This window comes from Chionomys nivalis, chromosome 13, assembly GCF_950005125.1.
Source record: "Chionomys nivalis chromosome 13, mChiNiv1.1, whole genome shotgun sequence".
NCBI classification, from domain to species: domain Eukaryota; kingdom Metazoa; phylum Chordata; class Mammalia; order Rodentia; family Cricetidae; genus Chionomys; species Chionomys nivalis.
The window spans coordinates 73,113,846-73,135,522 of record NC_080098.1 but is presented as its reverse complement, the minus strand read 5'-3'; the positions used below and the strand labels follow the sequence as shown (position 1 = coordinate 73,135,522).

The window sequence follows — 21,677 nt, the reverse complement described above, 5'->3', positions numbered from 1 at the left end:
TCTCAGAAAAGAAAATGAAAAATATAGAGAAGCAATGAATGCTTGACACTACGTGGCAGCTTTTGCTTTCACATGTACCCACATGGGTAAGCATATCTGCACACGTGTGCCCACAACCCACTCCCATGCTTGCACACGTGTGCACACATACCCACTCCATGCTTCCACACATCTGCACACGTGTGCACACATGCCCACTCCCATGCTTCCACACATCTGCACACGTGTACACACATGCCCACTCCATGCTTCCACACATCTGCACACGTGTAGATGGAAGGAACATTTATGTATTTCACATATCATTTGTAGAAATTGATATTTCTCCAAACTTTCTGTGAGCAAATTTTTACTAAATGGGATTTCAGTTTTCTTAATTAAAAGCACTAAATCTTTTTTTTTTTTTTTTAAATTTAACAGTAGGAAAGTATGGCCGCATTGTGAATTTTTTTCTGCAGGAAGATTAATTTTTTGGCATAAGAACTAGGTTTATTCTGTAATTCAAGACTCCAGTTTCTTAGAATGTGGATATAAACTGTGAGATTGCTGAATGTTTGCATTGTATATCAAAACTAAACAAGATAAATCAAGCCAGGTGTGGTAGATTTATCCTCACTGCAGAGTATCTGGTCTAATGGCAAGGGTGCTGAAGGGGTGGTCACATACAGGAAGGGAACTGGAAGATGTGACTGTACATCCTGGCCTGTAGAACAGAGGGGAAGGGCTGATGGCTCCAAGCTTGGCTGCTTTTCAGTAGAGGGTGGCGTAGGAGCCTTCCCGGCCCAAGTGACATTAAGTTCTGTTTCAAAGTTCTTTCCCCAAGGAAAGTAAATATGTGTGTGTGTGTGTGTGTGTGTGTGTATGTATATGTATGTATATATACACACACATATATACACACATACACACGCATATATATGTATATATGTGTGCATATTATATATATTCATTATATATAATATATTGTATATATTCATTATTGCACATATATATTACTAACTTTGAAATCAGAAGGAATTGTTCATAATTTGTGTTATGTAGTTTTAGCTTGCTATTACGTGACCTTAGTTATAATTCCAACATTCTAAATGCTTTGCAAACCAGATGTTTTTCACGGATCAGATTGGCAGCTGAGCTTGTGTGAACTGATTTAGAATATTGGTTCCACTGAGGGAAACCCTGCTGCTGTGATGTGTAGCTAGCAGACGACACCTTTCTCCTGTCCTGCACAGGTTGAGGCCTATATTTGGCCTTGAGGGTTTTAGAGAAGAGTTTTAGGAACCAGATTTACTTCTGGTTCTGTGGATATCTAGATGCATTACTTATGTATATCAATAGGGAGTTTTGAAATGATTATATACTTTGCTTTTAAATTTTTGTCAAGATGCATCTTCAAAAATTGGAATCAGCACATAATCCTCAACAAATTTATTTTCGAAAAGATGTGCTGTGTGAAACCTTGTCTGGAAACAGCTGTCCCCTGGTGACCATTACAGCAATGCCAGAGTCCAGTTATTATGAGCACATCTGTCAATTCAGTAAGTCCATCTTCTTCACTCAAAATGTCACGCACTCTCACTTGTGTTTGCTTTCTATGTATTTATATAGAAATAATACTAAGAGCCACCTGAGAAGATTAGGGCTCTAGTCTCGGTCCTCACCTAGTTGTAGACCTACCTCTGTGTCTCCCATGTCTCCTCTGCAGAGTGAGAGTCAGCTGAGATCTCCTCTCAGCACTCCTTCGACAGCCATGCTTTTAGTTCTCATGCCAGGTGCTGAAGCAGAAGGGCAGCGGTATTTTAGAGTTGAGACATTTGATAGCTGGCATATTAAATAGCTGCTTGTTTTTCTCCATCATTTAAGATTTTAACATTACTTCAGTTTTACAGCTGAGGTAATAAAAATAAGATCATAGTTCAATTTTTGATAAGTATTTCAAATGACCAACAGCAAAAAGAGATGCTGTGCATGGATGCAGGGGTGGCGAGTTGTGTGATTGTGGGCTAAGTGCACAGTGTTGGTAGATTGTGCCAGTGCGTAGTGACTGCTCTGCCAGTCTGTGCATGCTGTCCCACTGTGCTGTCATGCAGAGTTAGTGAAGGGGTGAAATACAATTTTATATTTTAAGCTTTACCAGGTGATAGTCCTTGTAAAACTGTTTCCCCTCAAGTTTTTTTAATCATTAGAAAATAGGAAAGTGATTTCAACAGTGTACATTATTGCGCTGTGTGTGTTCACATTGCAAGTTCCTTCATGTGGCAGCTTGCTTGTGTTTCCTACTGTAGGGTCTAGTGTAGTGTGTGTGTGTGCATAGTGAATTACCCTGAGTTTACATTAGAATTCACAACTGAGGAGAGTTCTGGACCCCAAAGTGATAAGTCGTTCAGGTTTTTAGCATGCTAGCTGTTCATTTTAATTGAGATTTTATGTGCACTTTAGGAAATCGTCCTTATATTTTCCTGTCTGCTCGGGTCCATCCTGGAGAAACTAATGCAAGCTGGGTCATGAAAGGAACACTGGAATACCTCATGGGTAATAGCCCTACTGCCCAGAGCTTACGGGAGTCCTACATCTTTAAAATCGTCCCTATGCTAAATCCAGACGGTGTCATCAGTGGAAAGTGAGTGGAGCAATAGTTCTAGCCGTGTCGTAGTTCTTAGGGTGGCTGTTATGTGAGTTCACTGAGCTGGTAGCTTTCAAGTTAATTCAAAAAATGGATTTGATGATTGTTTTCTAGAAGAAAGCAAGCTTTGGTGAGTAATTTATCGATAGACTTTTAAATGGCTGTGCTAGTGTTCTTCCTATGGAATGTCATTTCATGAAATCTTGAGTTGTTTTGGGGAAGCTGTGCCAGGTATGAGGAAGGCCTTTCATGCTTTAGTCTTGCCTTCTTCATAACAGTGTGGCCAGAGATTGTGCTGTGCCTGGTGACATTAGTACATCGCTCCTGTGGACAAAGGACAGCACATTGACATTTTCAAGACTACATAGTTTTCATGTGTTTGCCCTTCTCTGGTGGAGGACTCCGATTGCACGTCTACAAGGCAGCTAATGCACTCAGCATATAGAGTTAGTATTGCAGATGGCTGCTAGTTAGTCAGTAGAGAGTGTGTCCAGTGATGTGTTTATAAAGTACAGAAGAAAAGCAAAGAATTCACAATTTAACTTTTTTATAACTTAAAAAACTTTATTTAAAATTTAAAACTTTATTTTAAAATTTGAAATCACCATTGTTACATTAATATGACATAAGATTTTACATAGCAAAATGATGAATGTGTGTTTACTTAATGAATACTATATATGTTCAGTTGAGCGCCATCTGCATTTACTTGACTACTTACTGGAATAAGTCATAAAGTTGAATCAGAAGGGTATGTGACGGTCTGTGGCAATTGTATTTTCTGTTTTGTGTAGTCACCGCTGCTCTTTAAGTGGAGAGGATTTGAACAGACAGTGGCAAAGTCCAAACCCAGACTTGCATCCTACGATTTACCATGCGAAGGGGTTACTACAGTACCTGGCTGCAGTGAAGCGCTTACCGCTGGTACGTGGCTGTATTTGTTTGCCCTTGAATACACAAGTGCACTTACTGATTGATAGTCTATATTAAGTTATATTTTTAGGTTGGCGTGCAAAGTGACATCTTTACACCTGTGTCCTTAGATCTTGCTCTCTCTTGTCCTCACCTCCCACCCCAGCAGGTTCCACTACTCTCTTCAGCTGTGTCCCGTCCCCCTTTCTAGATCGTGACCTGCATACACGTGCATATATTAATCGTACATCTACACACACAGTTTTAAACCTAGGTCCCACATATACTGGTAGTTGTTTTTCTGTGTTTACTTAATTGTACTTAATGTAATCATTTCCCGTTACATCTGTTTCTACAGATGCATACAATTCTCATCAAGAGTGTTGATTTAGGTCGGATCTTCCAGGAGCTCTGTTTTTAGTTGTGTTGAGAAGTTCCCATCCTGACTTCCACAGTTGCTCCACACGTCTCTTTCTGAACAGTGAGAAGGGTTCCTCTTTCCTCCCTCCTGGTCAGCACCTGTTACTTGGATTTTAATGACAACTACCCTGTTTGGTATGAGATAAAATCTCAGAGCAGTTTTAATTTACATTTCTCTGGTGGTTGGCTAAGGATGCCAAATAGTTTTTTAAAAAATTATATTTATTTATCTTTTTTTGTGGGAGGGTTGGCATTCCTGTCCACAGTGCAAGCGTGGAGGTCAAAGGGCAACTCTAGGAGTTGGTTCTCTCCCTCTACTGTGTGGGTTCCCAGGCACCTTTTCAAGTATTTATTAGCCATTAATATTCCTTCTTTTGAGAACTCTCTTTTTGATTCATTATACCATTTACTGAGTGGGTGATTCTATTTTTTAGTAATTTAAAAAAAAATTCTTTATAGTGTTTAGATATTAGTCCTCTGATGTGTAGTTGTCAAAGATTTCCTCCCTCCAAACAAAAAACAAAAACCCAAACCTTAGGGTTGGAGGGATGTGTCAGTGTTTAAGACCACTGGCTGCTCTTCCAGAAGATCCAGTTTGATTCCCACACCCACACGACTGCTCAGAATGATCTGTAACTCCAGTTTCAGGGCATCCAACACTTCTGGCCTTTGAAGGCACCAGGCCCACCCTTGGTGTAAATACGTATATACAAGGTAAAACATTTGTAAACATTAAATAATTTTTTTTTTTGAGACAGGGTTTCTCTGTAGCTTTGGAGGCTGTCCTGGAACTAGCTTTTGTAGACCAGGCTGGTCTCGAACTCACAGAGATCTGAGTGCTAGGATTAAAGGTGTGTACCACCACTGCCTGGCTAAATAAAATAATTTTTATAGCTTTAAAGAATAAAAAATTATGTGTTTCTGTGAATATATGACGCATGTGTTCAGGGTCCTGAGCAGCTCTGAAGAGAGCCTGAGTCCCTTGGAGGCCAACATGGATGCTGGGCACTGAGCCCAGAGCCTCTCAGAAGAACAGCTAGTGCTCTTGAGCCTTCTTTCCAGCCATCTTCCTCCTTTTTCATGCAGACACTTTGATTTCATGTAACCCCGTTTGCCAGTTGGAATTGTTTCCTGTACTGTGCAGGCTTCTTGAAGTGCTTTCCTCTACCACTGTGAAAGCTTCAGGTCTCATGCAGGTCATGATCTGTTTTGATGGATTCTGTGCCAGGTGTGAGATGCAGATTGGTCTTTCTAGAGGTGTGGAAACCCAGATTCTCCAGACCATTGTTAAGGAGGCTATTGTCTTGGTTACTTTTCTGTTATGGTGAAAAGACATCACAATCCAGATCAGTTTTAGGAGACAGTTGATGGAGGTTTTCTGTCCCACCTGGTCCTGCAGTGGTTAAGTCCCAAAGAATGACACAGAGGTCTATGTTAGTTATAAACTGATTGGCCCATTAGCTCAGGCTTCTTATTAACTAATTCTTATAACTTACATTAGCCCATTATTCTTATCTGTGTTAGCCACGTACCTTTTTTGGCAAGACAGTCACATCTTGCTTCCTCTGCAGCTGGGTCTGCGACTGCAGACTTAAACTTTCCTGTTTTCAGAATTCTCATTGCCCTGCTTATACTTCCTTGCCTGGCTACTGGCCAATCAGCATTTATTAAACAAGTACAAGAAACAAATCTTTACAGGGTAAAAATCGTCCTACAGCATGTGAGATCTTCGAGGATTTAGCAATTCAAACATTAATTATAAATCCTTGACAAAACTTGGTTTTACTTTTTATTGAATGATGATTTTTCTAAATTTAAAGACCAAAGAAGACAGAGCTGTTGGTTGGCTTGATATATCTGCATTTATTTGGTAATATATAAGTCTAAAGATTAAAATTTTTGTTTTGGCAACAGTGTAGTTTTAATTCATCCTAAAGTTACTAAAGATCATAATAAAGCATTCTTTCACAACTTTGAGCACAATAAGCTGTGTATAGGGAAAATGATTTTGTACATGGAATGGAGTTGAGTAAATTCAGAGCCTGCAGTTAAGGGTTCACATCATCACTCATGTCTTTAATATGTGAGCATGCTGGGTCAGCCAGCAGACGTGTCTTTTGGAATGTGACATGTGTACACCTAAGGCTTTAATTGTGAAAACATATGCTCTTTTTAAGGTGTATTGTGACTACCATGGCCATTCTCGAAAAAAGAATGTGTTTATGTATGGCTGCAGCATCAAAGAGACAGTGTGGCATACCCATGACAACTCAGCTCCCTGTGATGTTGTGGAAGACATGGGATACAGGGTAATATACAGTTCATGAATATTTGAATTTCAAATGCATGTAAGCTATCAGAAAATTTTAATACACGTGAATTGATCAGATTCGATGTCTGCATCTTGCTATTTTTGTTTAAAGTTTTTATTTTTACGTTTGCTTTCATATTGATCTTTGCTATCCATTTAGAATTTATTTTTGTATTTAGTATGGATATGTGCCTTAGGTAGGGTTTTTATATTGCTGTGAAGAGATATTAGAGCACCCACATGTATTTCTTGAATAGTCTCTTGTAGATGGCCATTTGAATACTATTGCCAAATTCTCCATAATACAGATGAAAGCAGTTAATGCTCAGAATGCCACGAGAGGTGCTACTGTGACCCACATCCTTTTTACTGCAGCATCTTTCCTAGGGAAACCAGTGTCTGGTTCTTTGAGTTTACATAGTGACAGTTGGAAGTGAGGTTGAGGTTTTCATGTTTGCACATCACACTGTCCTTTGGAAGTACTTTATCATAAGTCTGGCTTTTGTAATGTTCATCTAATTATTAGTATTTTAAAAATAAGAATGTTTCATATGTATTACAAACACATTTTATAGGGCTGGAGAGATGACTCAAAGGTTAAGAGCACTGGCTGTTTTTCAGAGGTCCTGAATTCAATTCTCAGTAACCATATGGTGGCTCACAACCATCTGCAATGCAATCTGGTGCCCTCTTCTGGAGTGCAAGCACCAGAACAGTGTATACATAATAAATAATTAAATCTTTTTTTATAAAAAAAAACTCCCACATTTTCTAATTTTTTTCTGGTGTGTAATAATTTAGAAATGATATTTGTTGCCTTTTCCCCTCTTTTTGATAGCAATGGGCTGAGAACGTAGGGCCTTCTGTGTGCTTAGCAAGTCCTGTGGACTCCTGAACCACATTCTCATCCCTGCAGATTTTTAAAAGTTGCTTCATGTTTAATTTAACTGGTGAAGAGTGACTTCAAGTCTTTCTCACTGACAACAGCTGAGCCCATGTTAGTGATGGTTGGCTCTTTCTAGTGCAGAGCTCAGTGTTTCCTGCATTTCTATGCACATGTGGGTCAATTTAGACATAGAGGCCACATTGACATGGATGAGATTGTTTCTCCAAACACAGTCATTCTTTTTGTCTGTGATGTTTTTTTAGAGTTTGTTCACATATTTACAATATTAGGTGAGCTTGATAATTTGAGTTAGAAAAAGTATTGGTACTGCTTAGATTATGATTTCATTAGTTGGGCTTTTTTTTTTTTTAAATCTTGAGGTCATTGACATTTAGTGTTAAATCAGTTGACCTTTTCTGGGTTAATTTGTTTTAAATTTTAAGCATGTTTTTCTTTATATTTTATTGCTTATTATTTACTTGTGCATTGTCTATGCATGTGTGTCTGTGTGAAAGTTTTCACACATGCTTGTGGGTGCCTATAGGAACCAGAAGAGAGAATTAGATGGCTGGAGCTTCAGTTACCAATGTGAGTTTTCAGTACTGAACTCAGGCCCTTCGCATGAGCAGCAAGTGGTCTTAGCCTCAGAGCCATCTCTCAAGTCCCTTTCTTTATATTTTTAGCCATGTTTATTGTAGACACTTTTAAATGTGTACTTTGTACATTGCTTGCTGCTATAAATGTGTTTCCTCACTGGTTACCATTTGGAACAGCAGAAGACTCTAAATTAGCTAAGGTTGAGTGAGGGGGAGGAGCATAGATACTTAAAAACAAAGCAGTGTTTGAATTAATAACTCCTGGGTTACAATTTTATTTTTACAGACTCTGCCTAAGATACTGAGCCACATTGCTCCAGCATTTTGCATGAGCAGCTGTAGCTTTGTCGTGGAGAAATCCAAAGAGTCCACAGCTCGGGTTGTGGTGTGGCGGGAAATCGGCGTTCAAAGGAGCTACACCATGGAGAGCACCCTGTGTGGCTGCGACCAGGGGAGATACAAGGTAGCGCACCTGGAGATTCTTGTGTGTCTGTGCGCACACGCGCTCGAGAGCGCAACTCCCGAGGAGGCTCTGGAGCTGAAGTTCCAGGCAGTGTAAGCTGTGCGTGTGACTGCTGGGACCTGTGCCCTGGTCCTCTGCACTCGTAACCACTGAGCTGTCTCTCCTACCACAGGTGCTAGACGTAAAGATGCTCGATGCTTCCTTTCATATACGCTCTTTCGGTTTTCAAGTATTTGTTAAATGTACATCTGCCTTATTGAGCTATGTGTGTAACATATAGTAATGGGACCGAGTGGCACAGCATGACAGTTTCTGGGTCAGAGGGTCAGAGTGAGGACTGCATGTGTGTGGGTGTGTAAGGGTACACACCTGTCTATGTGGAACATCTTCCTCTAAGGCAGTGGTTCTGAACCTTCCTGTTGCCGTGGCCTTTAACACAGCTCCTCATGTCGTGGTGACTCCCAGTCGTAAAACTATTCATTGCTACTTCATAACTATAATTTGCTACTGATAATGAATTGTAATTAAATCTGTTTTTCAATGGTCTTAGGCAACCCCTGTAAAAGCGTCTCTCAGCCCCCAGGTTGAGAGCGCTGCTGTTATGTTACTGTCCACTTTGTTCTCTGACATAGGATCTCTCTGAAGTGTACACAAACCTTCTATTTATAGAACTAGAAATGCCCTTGGCTGGCCAGCCAATGAGTTCCTAGAATCTACCAGTTCCTCTTACTTGCTCCGGGCATACACAGCTGTGCATAGGATTTGAACTCAAGTCGTTGTGCTTGAAGATAAGTCAATTTTACCCACTGAACCATCTTCCTGACCCTGCTTTTTGTTGCTTTTAATTTCTTTAAACTAGATCACTTGCTTAGGAAACTTTAAGAATTTTAATTATTCAACTCTACCTCAGATCCATGATTTTAAGGAAAGTACATTGGTGCATTGGATCACACATTTATTTAGTAATTTATAAGAAGCTACACAAGTAACACTCTATTATAAAAATTCCTGTCAATTTAGTATTTAGATTTGTGTGTGTGACCTTTTTGTATGTGTACATACATGGCTGTGTGTGTGTGTGTGTGTGTATGAGAGAGAGAGAGAGAGACAGACAGACAGACAGACAGACAGACAGACAGACAGACATGGAGGCCAGAGGACAATGTGTAGGAGTTAGTTTTTTTCTCTTATCAAGTGGGTCTCAGGATGAACTTAGGTGGTCAGGCTTGGTAGCAAATGCCTTTACTGGATGAGCCATCCCATCAGACCCATTTGTTTTTTTAATGTATAAATATGTAAGCTTTTAAAAAAAAAGTTGAATATCCTATGGAGGGAAATGCTTCTCCTTCTGCAGTCTTACATGTTTGCTGTGCGGGTCAGGAGGACAGGTCATTCCCAGGTAAACTGCCTGCTGTGCTAGCTGTGCCTCTTTGCACTTGCAGTGGACTCCTGCAGGCCGACGACTGCAGCCAGCTGCAGTCCATCCTTGCTAGGCTACGCTCTCCTCCACACCCACAGCTCTTGATAGCCTGAAGCCTTTAGTTGTTTTGGTTCATTTTGTATCTGGAAAATAAATGATAAGCTCTATAGTTTGCAGTCAGTATTTGTGGTTTTATATGGTGACATTTAACATTTGATAACCTTATATTTGGGGAGCAGTTAAAGAAGGTGATGGGAATCATGTGTAATTTTCTTTTTGATGGAGCAGAAAAATTAAAACAAGCACTCTCACTTGACGTGGAACATAAAAATGATTTGCTACTTTTGTTGAATTCATTCTCTTTTGTTTAGGTACTTACTTTCATTTCTTTTTACCAACTTAGACACTGTCTGAGTATCTGTAAGGCAGTGTTCAGAAGTGCACAACGCTTCAACTTAGACACTGTCTGAGTATCTGTAAGGCAGTGTTCAGAAGTGCACAATGCTTCAACTTAGACACTGTCTGAGTATCTGTAAGGCAGTGTTGAGAAGTGCACAACGCTTCAACTTAGACACTGTCTGAGTATCTGTAAGGCAGTGTTCAGAAGCGCACAATGCTTCAACTTCAGTACGAGTGTCAGCCCTGGCAGTCAGACCCATGGCTCACACGGTGTGTGAGAGGCCAAGCAGACGCCGCAACAGTTTGCGCGGTCTTCTCTCAGTTTCCTGAGACCGGACAAGCAGTTTCTGAGGAAAAGCCACGAATAAAGGACAGTCAATGTGTAACACCCTCAACAGCCAGGAGGAGGCCTGGTCTGTGCAGTGCGGGGCCAGGCCAGGCTCGAGTCATCTCCACATCAGCTCGAGGACCAGGCTTGCCCCAAATGGAAACTGTAGCCCTGGCTAACCCCTGACTAGCCCTAGCCAATTAAAATATACTAATATGATTTTTACACGATTAAGCCAATCATAGCTAAAATGACCTACCTTCCTTAGATACTCCCCTCAGTAAGGCTGAAAAGAAGCCCCCCCCCCCATGTCCTTCTTGGGGTCATAGTCATCTTTCCATTGTGTAGGATGGTCAGCCCCAGCATGCTGGAATAATCATCATCATCATCATCATCATCATCATCATCATCATCATCACTCTGCCTTTGTGTTAGATGTGGTCTCTTGGTGGTCTTTGGAGGTCCAGACTCAGTACAATGTTAGGAAGACTTCATCATTGACAGTCAGAACCACTGCTCACAAGAAGTATTAGGAAGATTTTGTTTCGCACATGAACAAGAGTAATGTTAGTCAGAAAATTCTCTGCTCATGTATTATGTTCCCTCAGATTGTTGGTAACGTGATTTGCGTTCTGGTTAGTGGCAGTATGTGTTTTATTGCAGAGTTCAGGTTAGTCCCGCAGAAGCCAGAGCTGAGTCCAGATTTCAGGATATTCTTTTAGAGCTGTGGGGTTGTTGGGGGTGGGCAGGGGAAGGAAGATGAAAATTTGGGGTGCATGGCAAGACCCTCTCTCTAAAACAACCCCAGAGAGCCACAGTAAGATGCCATGCTGTAGGGCAGTTTGCTGTGTTTCCTAGAACACTGCGTGCCCACCATGTCACAGAGCAGTTCTTCCGCAGCAGTGGTTTAGCTTTGCTAGTGCATCAACGTTCTTTGGATGTGACTTCAATGACTTCAGTGAGCTGCAGCCGAAGGAAACCAAAGGTTCTGAGAATCTGTGTGTTTACTTTATTTCTAGGGTTTACAGATTGGGACTCGAGAATTGGAAGAAATGGGAGCGAAATTTTGTGTTGGTTTAATGCGTTTGAAAAGACTGACTTCTTCATTGGAATATAATCTGCCCTCCCAAATGCTTGACTTTGAAAATGACTTAATGGAATCCACCTGTAAAGTGACGAGGTAAGACACTCTTCTCTTTCCCCTGTGTGCTATCTGCTAGTAAGACCTCTCCGGGACAGTCAGTGGGCGAGCGTGACAACGGCAATAGCCAAGAACACATGTACAGTTAACAGGATTAGGTCACGTGTCTAATACTTGCTTCTAGCTGTAGTGGCTGATTCATTTATTAATGTTTAAGTAATGCTGCCATGAAAGAGCCTTCTGCATTGAGTTTTGCTTTTATAACTGCAATACTTCACTTTGAACCTGAAAACAAGTAGCAGAGAAATACGGCATTTAGATAATCTCTAACTTAAGAAGACTTGGAGTTGTGTTTTATATTTCAGAAGAGATTTTATTTTATTAATGTATACATACTTGAGATGGTTGTCCAGTAACCTGATTTTATGTTGAAAACAGCTGAATTTAGCATACATTTGACAATTTATTTCTGTCAAATGGTTTTAAAAATAATATTCACTTTTAAAATTCATTGAGTATGACATTTGAACCATTTGTAAGCATAGAGTTCAGTGCTAAAGTTGTTAGTCGTAGTGTCAGACTGTAGCCTTCTCTTGTGTGGTGTGCGAGTGTGGTAAGAATAGTCCCATTCTCTAGCACCGTGATGACTTGTGTTACTAAGTACCAGTTTGCCATTGTGTTAATCCGTCACTGCACTGTTAGGTGAATCAGTACAGCAGCCTCAAGTGTAGTGAGACAGGAAACCGGGCTCTTTGTGGACGTGGTCATTAGACAGTGATCTCTGGCAGCCATTGTTCTTTAACATACTGCCCAACCCCTGTGCAAGCAAATGCAGAGTTCACCATGGTGTTGCTAGGCAGGTGAATAACTCAGTGGGTAGAGCATTTGCCATGCAAGCCAGATGACCTGAGTTCAGGTCCAGAACCCATATAAGGTGGAGGCAGAGACCTGACTCCTCAGTTCTCCTCTGGTGTCCACACATGCATGCCCACATGTGGTGCTAATACAAAATGTGGAGGGTGGTCAGCTTTCCCTGAAGTCAGACACTGACTTGGAGTCACAATGTTACCATGCCCATGGAAGGAGGATGCTTGCCTCCAATAGTCCAGAGGACCAGCTTTGTTTATTAGTGATTTACACAGATGGTCACCATTTGTGCCTTCCTCCCAACACACTCATTCATTCAAAAGGAAGAAATGTATATTTGAAAAGTCTGTTCAGAAGAATTATACTGCTAACTACTTCCATATATTTAACATTTCAAGTTATTTATCAGTATAACTGTTTCCTCTTGTAAGTGTGTTTGTTTCCTTCTGTGTCATGGGGAGTCCATCCTGTAGCAGACTCTCTGGAGAGGGTGTAGTACAAGAACAGGTTGAGCACATCTGATTCTCACCACTATATAAACATCTGTATATCTACTATAAAAATATCCAGCAATCTTCAGTTAAGATGGGCTGTTTTCTCTGACAGTCTGCAGCTGAGATGCAGTGATTTTGTGTGTATTTTCACCCTTTTTCTGCCCTTAAGAACTCAGCTACCTCTTTCCCTGGCTATCATTCTTAGTCTGTCTCAGATTAGTTTTCCCTTAACTTCTGATTTTTTCCCTTGACTTTTATACCTTAAGGCTTCCATAGTTTTCAGGTCCTCGGTCTGAATTTTCCTCCATCTCTTAATGTACCTAGGCCATTCATTTTAGGCAAGCGTACTGCGGATGCTGGGTTCTCCTGTGGCATCCTGGTCTGCTGTGTAGCTTTGCTCTCTCCTGTTGCTCAGAACCTTCCCTCTGCTCGCCTGTGAGGATGGATTGCTGAAGTTTCCCATTGCAAATGTAGTTTTTCCCTGTTAGGAATTAGAAAGTTTTTTTCATTGGGATTACTTTACAGCTATGCCTGTGAATGTGTGTGCAGAATATAAGTGTGTGGTTTATTACTTGTTCTGTTGTCTTCATGCAATGGTATATTCATTCTGTTTCCATTTAGTGAATTACTGATAAAATTAAAGAGTTTTAATTTTTGGTTTTTTTTTTTACATCTGATATTCTATTTTATTTAATTTTTTTTTTAACCTTATTTTGGGGATGATTTTGTTATTCACTTTTGTCTCTGCATAAGCCTGTTTTATTTTCTTTTGTTATTCTTTCATTGGTACCCTAGAGGTTTATCAGTGCATAATGGACCCTTAATTTACTAGTGCACAGTATAAATTGCTGTGTCTGCTTCCTCAGACAATGAATGCTGAGACCTTAGGACACATTAATTTTATGATCTTCCCACTTTTAATACTATTGTTATGTATTTAATTGAACTGTTTATACTTTAAGCCATATTATGCATATAACTGCTTTGGCCATCCATTATTCATTAAGATTTGCTTTTTAGCTCCTCATTGGTTCCCACCCCACTGCTGGTCTTTCCTCTCTGTTGAGGGTCTCTTTCTGTAACCCAGGCTGGACTCCTCTGCGTCTGCTCCAGGTTAGGGTCATGTAGTGTGCTCTTAAACTGGTGTGTGTGTGTGTGTGTGTGTGTGTATGCATATCTGTATTGTCTATGTGTCTATGTGTACATTTGTTTATATGTCTGTATCTCTGTGTGTATATCTGCTTGTATGTGTGTTTGTGTCTCTGTGTGTGTGTATGTGTCTCTGTGTGTCTGTTTGTGTGTCTGTGTGTATATGTATGTGTCTGTCTCTCTGTGTGTTTGTGTATGTGTGTCTATTTATATGTGTGTCTTTGTATGTATCTTTTTATGTGTCTGTCTCTGTGTATGTATTTGTTTATGTGTCAGTGTGCATGTATGTATCTGTTTTTGTGTGTGTCTGTGTGCTTTTGTCTGTGTCTCTGTGTATGTTTGTATGTCTGTGTGTGTATGTCTATATGTGTATGTCTGCTGGGAATAGATTATTTCAGTTACTACATTTTCTCATTTTTCCCTTTTATTGGGATCACAGTTATTTTAGAGCTCCCATGTGATAATTAGCACACTAGAGCTGTTTCTGTTGGGGTTTTCTCTAGTTGTGTTTCTTGGCATGTCTGGCAGTTTACCAAATGCCAGCGGGGTGTCATGTAAAGATCAGAGGATTCCTCTGTCCTCAGCTGAGCTTCAAGGAGTAGGGTTTGGTGCCCCAACTCAGTGTGCTACTGAGCTGGCTTGAGGTAATATCAAACACAAATGTGAACGTGTGAAATGTAGTTGACTCCTGGTTCAGTCCTCCTGACTCTCCAAGTGGCAGCCCCAGGGGTCACAGTGCAGGTCCAGGACCCTCTTCTCCTTGGCCACATAGCTGCCAGAGCGCTCCTGTGGCTCTGTCTGCGTTTGCTCCTGTGCCGCTTAGCTTCTTGTGCTATCATTTAACAGTTTGTCAAATGCCTCTGGGAAACTGGAATGTTGGGGTCACCTCTCTGCAATTCCCTTTTTTCAGGGATCCTGACAGCTCTGCGCCCCAGCTTTCCCCTGCAGTCCCTTGAGATGGCTGGCGCTCTGATGACACCCTGCCCTGGGCCGCTGCCTCCTTTGCCCTGCTTCCCACTGGACTTTGCCCCGCACTTTCCCTTGCCGACTTTGCTCCGTATCCTTTCAGTGCAATAAGCCATGAGTGTGGACCCCGCTCTGTGCTCCTCTTCCTCTCAACCTGCTGCTCCATTGAGTTTCTTCCTTGCTTGGTTGTCACAGAGATGCTAGTGTTTTTGCTGAGAACAACTGGAGCTAGATCATACTGTACAGCAGTAGCTCAGCACTGCCAGTGTCGTCATGGGCTGGTTCCTGCAGACGGTCTCCTCTAAACTCCACCATCTTCATTGTAGCTGATTCTCTCTGTGTACAAGATGGTGCCATTGGTGTGTTATGACTCTGTGCATGATGGGTGACCTGACCGTCTGGCTCCCTCCTCTGAGGACTGACTTTTGGCTCATAGCTGGAGCTTAGTGGTGTCTCCTTCATTCCTTCTATTCCTCCCTTCCCTTCTCTCTTTTTCTTTCTTTCTTTCTCTTTTTCCAAATAGATGTCCTTTGGGCAGCCATATTGTCCAGTAGCTCAGCTGACCTCTGTGTGTGCTTGCACATGCTTGTAAGTATGTCATAGTCATTTCAGAGTGACACATATATTTCCTATGAGAAGGAAGGTGGTTGTGACTGTGTTAGGTAATGTATGTGAAGGTTCTTCTTAAGTTGTCAAGTACACAGGACATATACCAGAGTTCAGCAGATGAAAATTAATTGGTGCGATTGGCCTTGTGTTCTAAATCTTTCCCACTGAAGTAAAATAGTGTGTGTGGGGGTAGGAGCATTGATGACTGTGTCAGCCGCCTTGCTCCTCCCTGAAACGGCTGAGGTGGAGGGTCGGGGAGATCAAGTGGAAGAGTGGAATGCCATGCCAGGTAGACAGACAATAGCACAGTGCTTTAGTCTGGGCCTAATTCCCAGAGGCAGTCATTATAGTGGGGCTCTGCAGAAGATAAGGGCTCATGATGGAAGTGGTTTCACAACACAAGCCTGCAGCTAGGCTGATTCCCAGGGAGGAACTAGCAGATGGGGTTGGGAGCAGGAAGGGGAGCCACCAGTAAATAACCCTCCGGTGTAAACTCACTTGAGCCTGGCAGGGCGAGAGAATGGCTGTGTTTGAGTAAGGTGCCTGTTGGTGCCTGGAGGAGAAGGGCTGCTGTAGGTCGGATCCTGACATCACATTCTTACATTCATAAAGTATACAACAAACCTTTATTGAAGCACCTGAAAAGTGCTTCTAGACCTTTCTGGGGGCACAGGAAGTGGGTGAGTGGAGTCATAGTTCCTGACCTTTGGCTTAGTATTGAGAAAACAGGCATGAGAACAGGCAGCTTCAGCTGTGTATGATGGTCAGATGGAATGTCTGTGTAGGGAACTCATGCCAAGGAGTTTAGGAGAACTGAGGATGAAGTCAAGCTGTACTTTGAAAAGAAACACGAGCCATTGGTAGAAGAAAGTGCGATGTACATCCAGTGCAGAGAAAACAGGTATGACCAAAGTGTGCCAAAGATCACGTAGGGCTTGGTATTGTCTGGAGATTAAGGCTAGCTTCCTTCTGGAGAATTTTGAGTTGTGTGACTTCCTGAGTGTATAGATTTGAGAATACAGAGGAGGAATAGATTTAGTGGGGGAAACAATGAGTTCTCAGCATGTAGTGTCTGTGGTGTAGGTCAGATAGCTATGTAACATCTCTAGAACTCCATGCAGGTACAAGAGGGTTAGGTGAAGTCAGGTTACATGCTTGCTCTTGGAACTTAAGAGAATGCATGAATGGAGAGCTGGGAACCAAGAGCATCTTTGTCAGACCGCATGCTCTGTAGGGCAGCAACAGAGAGGAGAGAGAGCAAACCAGAGTGGAAGAGTCAGAATTCTCTCCACAGTGAGTGCAGCCGAGCGGCTGGTGGAAATGGCAGTGGAATTGGATTGTGAGGGCTGTGCATGTGCAGTGTGGAGAAGTGCATGCCTTCCCTTCCTCTCCTTCCTTAAGCCTGGCTCATAGACATGTCTGCTCTGCTCTCTCTCCTCTCTGATCCCTGCCCGCCTTCCTGGCAGACTCCCAGCAGTGGTGACCGTGTTGCAGGGCCAGTGCTGCTGTGAGCTAGGAGCAGAGCGTTCTGAGGATCTGGAGAGACAAGGGTCTGAGTGACCATGGTGGGTACAGTGTGAACTAAGAGAAGGGCTTTGTTTCCTACTCTTTCCATTCTCCTTACCAGGACAGGTGGCACCATGAGCAGGGTGCTTGGTGAATGAAGCAGGTGTGGTTTGTTCATGCCAAACTGACAAGTAAACCATGACTTGCCACGAGGGAAACAGCCTCTGGTACAGCCCTGCCCGTCTCTTGCTGCACTCCCCTGGAGCTTGCTCTCTTGGTCTGAGGCTCCCAAGTCTTTGCTGTCCTTACTCTGGCACCTCTCTTGTTCTGTTTCTTACTGGTGTGCAGCTTTAGGAGATGGTCTTCGGACCCTTTTCTGATTTCCTGTTAATGAACTTTGTATCCACTTGTACACACACAATCAATCCTTATTTTGACCCTGCTCCTTGTAACCGACCTGGTTCCAGCCTCTGCTCTCCCAGTGGCCATTGAGCTACATCTGCTGGCTCAGGGTCTCTTCAGCGCTGCCCCTAACGTGTGGGGTCTGTCGCCTTGCTCCCTCTTGCCAAGCACTGTCTCTGCCTTTGTGCCTCACCTGCCTGGAGCTGCCCTGTCCTCCACCCTCTAGCTGCCTCTCTGATGGGCCTGCCGTGCTCCTCTCTGGCTGTCAGTCCGCAGCCAGGACTAAGCAAATATGTGCCAGGGAGTTTGCCTGTTCTCTTCATTTGTTCCCGTCTCAGCCTCGTAAGACTCACCTACAATTTTAGGAGTGTCTGAAACACTGAGGTCAAAGGTGAACCAATATTTCAAAAGCAAGAGAGATAGTAACAACCATGCCAAAAAACAGACAATCTTTTTTTACAGTCTTTCTGCCCATGAATTTTTAACTATGTGTTTAAATTTCATAGTAAGTTGTCCTTGTAAATGTTGGATCTACTAAGTCTTGTTCATTTTCCAAGCCAGTCAACATCTTTATCTGAACTGTGGTATGCTGTGTAAGCTATGAACATTTTTGTTGTCGTTGTTGTTTGTTTGTTTCAAGACAAGGTTTCTTTCTGTAGTCCTGACCATCCTGAAATTTGCTCTGAAGACTAGTCTGGCCTGGAACTCAGAGAGCCATCTGCTTCTGCCTCCCAAGTGCTGGGATTGAAGGTGTGCTCCACAACCACTGGGCAAGAAAGCTCTGAGCTTCTAAGAGAAAAATCATTATGTGTCAGAGTAAGATGGCTTGCAGTCCTATCCCCACTCCCAACACAGACACAGACATATGTGCACGCATGTGCACACACACTCTCCACACTTTCCTCTGCAAGGGCAAAGCTCACTAGAGGAAGAAGTGCTTTTTCAAACAGAATTGACTTTTTCCATCACAGTTGAACTCTAGGATCCCCTTGCCTTCTGCTCCAGCGTGCTGGCCTGGGGTTTTGTGCTCAGCTGTGCATTCTCTCATCTCCAGGGTCGACTGACTCTACACTTCTTATTTTAACAGACTGTTTTCTCTTTTGTATAGTTGTATAGCTTTTGGTTGTTTCACCTATCAGAAATAGTTGTTTGGAAGTGGCCTGTAAGCAAACATACATATGAAATTTGTGTTCATTTGGACACAACTGCGGGGTGTGTAGATTGTCCCAGCAGTGTGTCCTTGATGTGAGTGTGTAATTCCCACCACTGGGAAGCAGTCATGGGAGAGCTGTTTTCATCCCTCACACACTTCCTGAAGAAATATGCACAGACATCTTATTCTCTACCCGGTGGGAAGTAGTCAGTCTGTGTGTTGAGTAGTCACATTGTGGGGATATGGCTGTGACCATTTCACAGCAGCGAGTCACTGTAGACATCAATGGTTCTAACTCCCTGTTGCCTGATTTGCAGGGATTAAAATAGGATTTTAAGATAAATCTTCAAAATGTGTGTGTTGATGAAATCCTTGAACTAATAACCCTTGAGTGAATCTTCTTCCCTTGTGCCTATGATGTACCGTGTGTGGACCCTTCAGTGTCACTAAAGACGGCCGGCCATGTCACCCCACTACTGGGGCAGGTGGCTTTCAGCTGTTATGAACACCTTGTTCATTTGTGTGAAGTCTCCAGTTAATCCGAGCTGCTTGTATTACTGAGGTCCAGGTTGATACCTGTGAGTGGGGTGTCCAAGTCTGGGTCTCACGAAGCCTTGTGTGTTCTGTGCTTTGGCTGCAGCCCTACCACTTATGTTTTGGATGAAGATGAACCTCGATTCCTTGAAGAAGTTGATTACAGTGCAGAAAGCAATGACGAGTTAGAGGTTGAATTAGCGGAAAACACAGGTGATTATGAGCCTTCTGCCCAAGAAGAAGCCCTTTCCGACTCCGAGGTATCAAGAGCTCACCTGTCTTGAACTTTCTGCCATCTTTGTTAATTGCCAAGAAGAAATGAAATGTCTTGGTTTTCATTACACAGGAAATTTGAGAGGGACAAGCTTTTAGACAGCTGACTCAAAGAAGACAAAAAGGAACTTGGGCCTGTTTGGTTTCAAGAGAATAAATATATTATTAATTAATGATATAATTGGCATTTGTTTTATTTTAGATATTCAATGTACTTTATATAGCATTGAATTATCAAATGATAGATTTACTTTTAAAAAGAACCCAAATATCATTGCATGAATTTTTATCTCCTGTGGCACCTGCATCAAGTAGATAAATTTGAAGTGTGTCCAAGTACAAAGTCTAAATGATAGTGTTGAAAGCTAATATCCCTGTACGTGGGTTTCTCCAGAGATGCTTGTGTTGAGGTGGGTAGCTCCTGAAGATAAGACTGCTCTTCAGAATAATGTGAATTGTGGACCGTGGCCTTGAAACCGTCCGTTAAATAAAAAACGTATCAAATACCGTGTTTATTTTGTCATCTTTTTAGCCAGCTCAGGTTCTTAGTTTGAAGAACTTGTAAAAATCCTATGTCTGACACTTGATGAGAGCTTCCCTAAACAACCTAGCTTCCCAGGCTTGAGAATGATGCTGTGGGTGCCCGTGCCTCCCACTGAGCTGCACCATTGTTGGCTGTGTTGTATGGATGTCCTGCAAGACCCTCACTGCAGTCCCGTGCATGAGCTGAGCTGAGCTGAGCTGTGTGCCTGGGCTTGTGAGGTTTCTTCAGAGCATGCCAGTAGTAGCAGGAGCCCTAAGTGACCCCAGTCAATTTGAATTGTTCTTGCAGTGATGTTTTGCTGAGGGTTAGCCATCCTGTGGCAAGGGTAACCATTATCACCAAATAAAACAAACTCAGTGACTAGATACTTGCTTTATGTGCTGAATTTTGCTGTTGTAAATGAAACTCCTCTGTGGCTCATGTGCTTAGGTGCCGCTGTGTGTCTGTCTCCTGGGTTACTCCTAGGTTAGAGCCATTTTTAAACCTTTTAAAATGGAAAATAAATGACTAAAATATACTTTGGATATATGCGTTTTCCCAAATCAGTGCTTTTTTTTTATCATCTTATTTAAGATAAATATAGGTTCTCTTTGGTGTCTTGGGAGCCATGTTAAAAATATAGCAGAGATGCTGTAAAATGAGGCTGGCCAGGCTGATGGTGCACACCAGGATTTTAGGAAGTGGGGCCAGGAAGATCCAGAGTCAAGGCTAGCCTGGGCTACAAGGACCCTGTTGTAAAATAAAAGAAAAAAGTTGTTGTTGTTATCATTTTCGTTGTTGTTTTCTCCAGATTGTCTACTTCTTGCTTAGTCTCAGAAAATAAAATGAGATAGATGGTGACACTGAGCCGGTCCTGCTCTCAGGTCCTGCTCTCAGGCCGTCAAATCCTGGAGAGGGTGGTGGTTGTCTCAGTCAGCGTTCTGTTGCTGTGAGGAGACACCATGACCACAACTACTCTTATAAAGAAAACATTGACAGTTCAGAGGTTCATTTCATCATGGTGGGGAGCATGGTGGCAAGCAGGCAGGAACAGACGAGTATACTACATCCTACACGCAGCAGGAAGTCAACACACCTTTTCCAGTAAGACCACACCTCTTAATAGTGCCACAACTTTTGGGGGCCATTTTCTTTCAAACTTCTGCATTCCACTCCCTGGCCGCCAAAGGCTTACAGCCATATCATAGTGCAAAAAATGCATTCAATCCAACTTCAGAAGTTCCCAGAGTTAATAGCCGTCTCGAACTTGTTTCAAAATCCAGTCTCTTCTGAGATGCATGACACTCTCTTAACGTAATCACCTGTAAAAAAAAAAAATAAAAAAACAGATCATATATCAACATGTAATGGCACAGGATATACATTACTGTTCCAAAGTGCAGGGAAAGGAGCGTAGTGAGGAAATGCTGGACCAGTGCAAGACTGAAAACCAGCTGGGCACACTCCAAACTCTGCATCTCCAGTCTCCACATCGCCAGTTCCACTCAGCTTTGTTGACTGACTGGAACACACTTCTTTCTCTTGGGCTGTTTGCAGTCTTTGTTAGAGCTCTCCTCAGCAGGGATCCCATGACTCTGGCATCTATAACGTCTTGGGTAGTTACAGAATTCCAATTGTCAAGGATCTGGTTTAATACAAGCCTTTCTCCATCTGTCTTTTATTTTTTGTATTTTCTTATGCT

At 42.3% G+C, this 21,677-nt stretch overlaps 1 protein-coding gene across 7 annotated transcripts in view; it reads left to right on the top strand.

Moving 5' to 3' along the window:
* Agtpbp1 (ATP/GTP binding carboxypeptidase 1) overlaps nucleotides 1–20,524 on the top strand; it is a 126,574-nt gene extending 106,050 nt beyond the window's left edge. For 2 of the 7 annotated variants that reach the window (XM_057787285.1, XM_057787286.1), the window contains 7 exons: nucleotides 1,385–1,538; nucleotides 2,440–2,620; nucleotides 3,418–3,547; nucleotides 6,133–6,264; nucleotides 8,035–8,211; nucleotides 11,378–11,538; nucleotides 19,286–20,517. In XM_057787285.1, coding sequence (XP_057643268.1) covers nucleotides 1,385–1,538; nucleotides 2,440–2,620; nucleotides 3,418–3,547; nucleotides 6,133–6,264; nucleotides 8,035–8,211; nucleotides 11,378–11,538; nucleotides 19,286–19,463 — 1,113 coding nt within the window. In that variant the 3' untranslated portion in view covers nucleotides 19,464–20,517. The other 5 variants (XM_057787283.1, XM_057787284.1, XM_057787280.1 and 2 more) reach the window with 4 other exon arrangements.
* The last annotated feature ends 1,153 nt before the right edge of the window (nucleotides 20,525–21,677 follow it).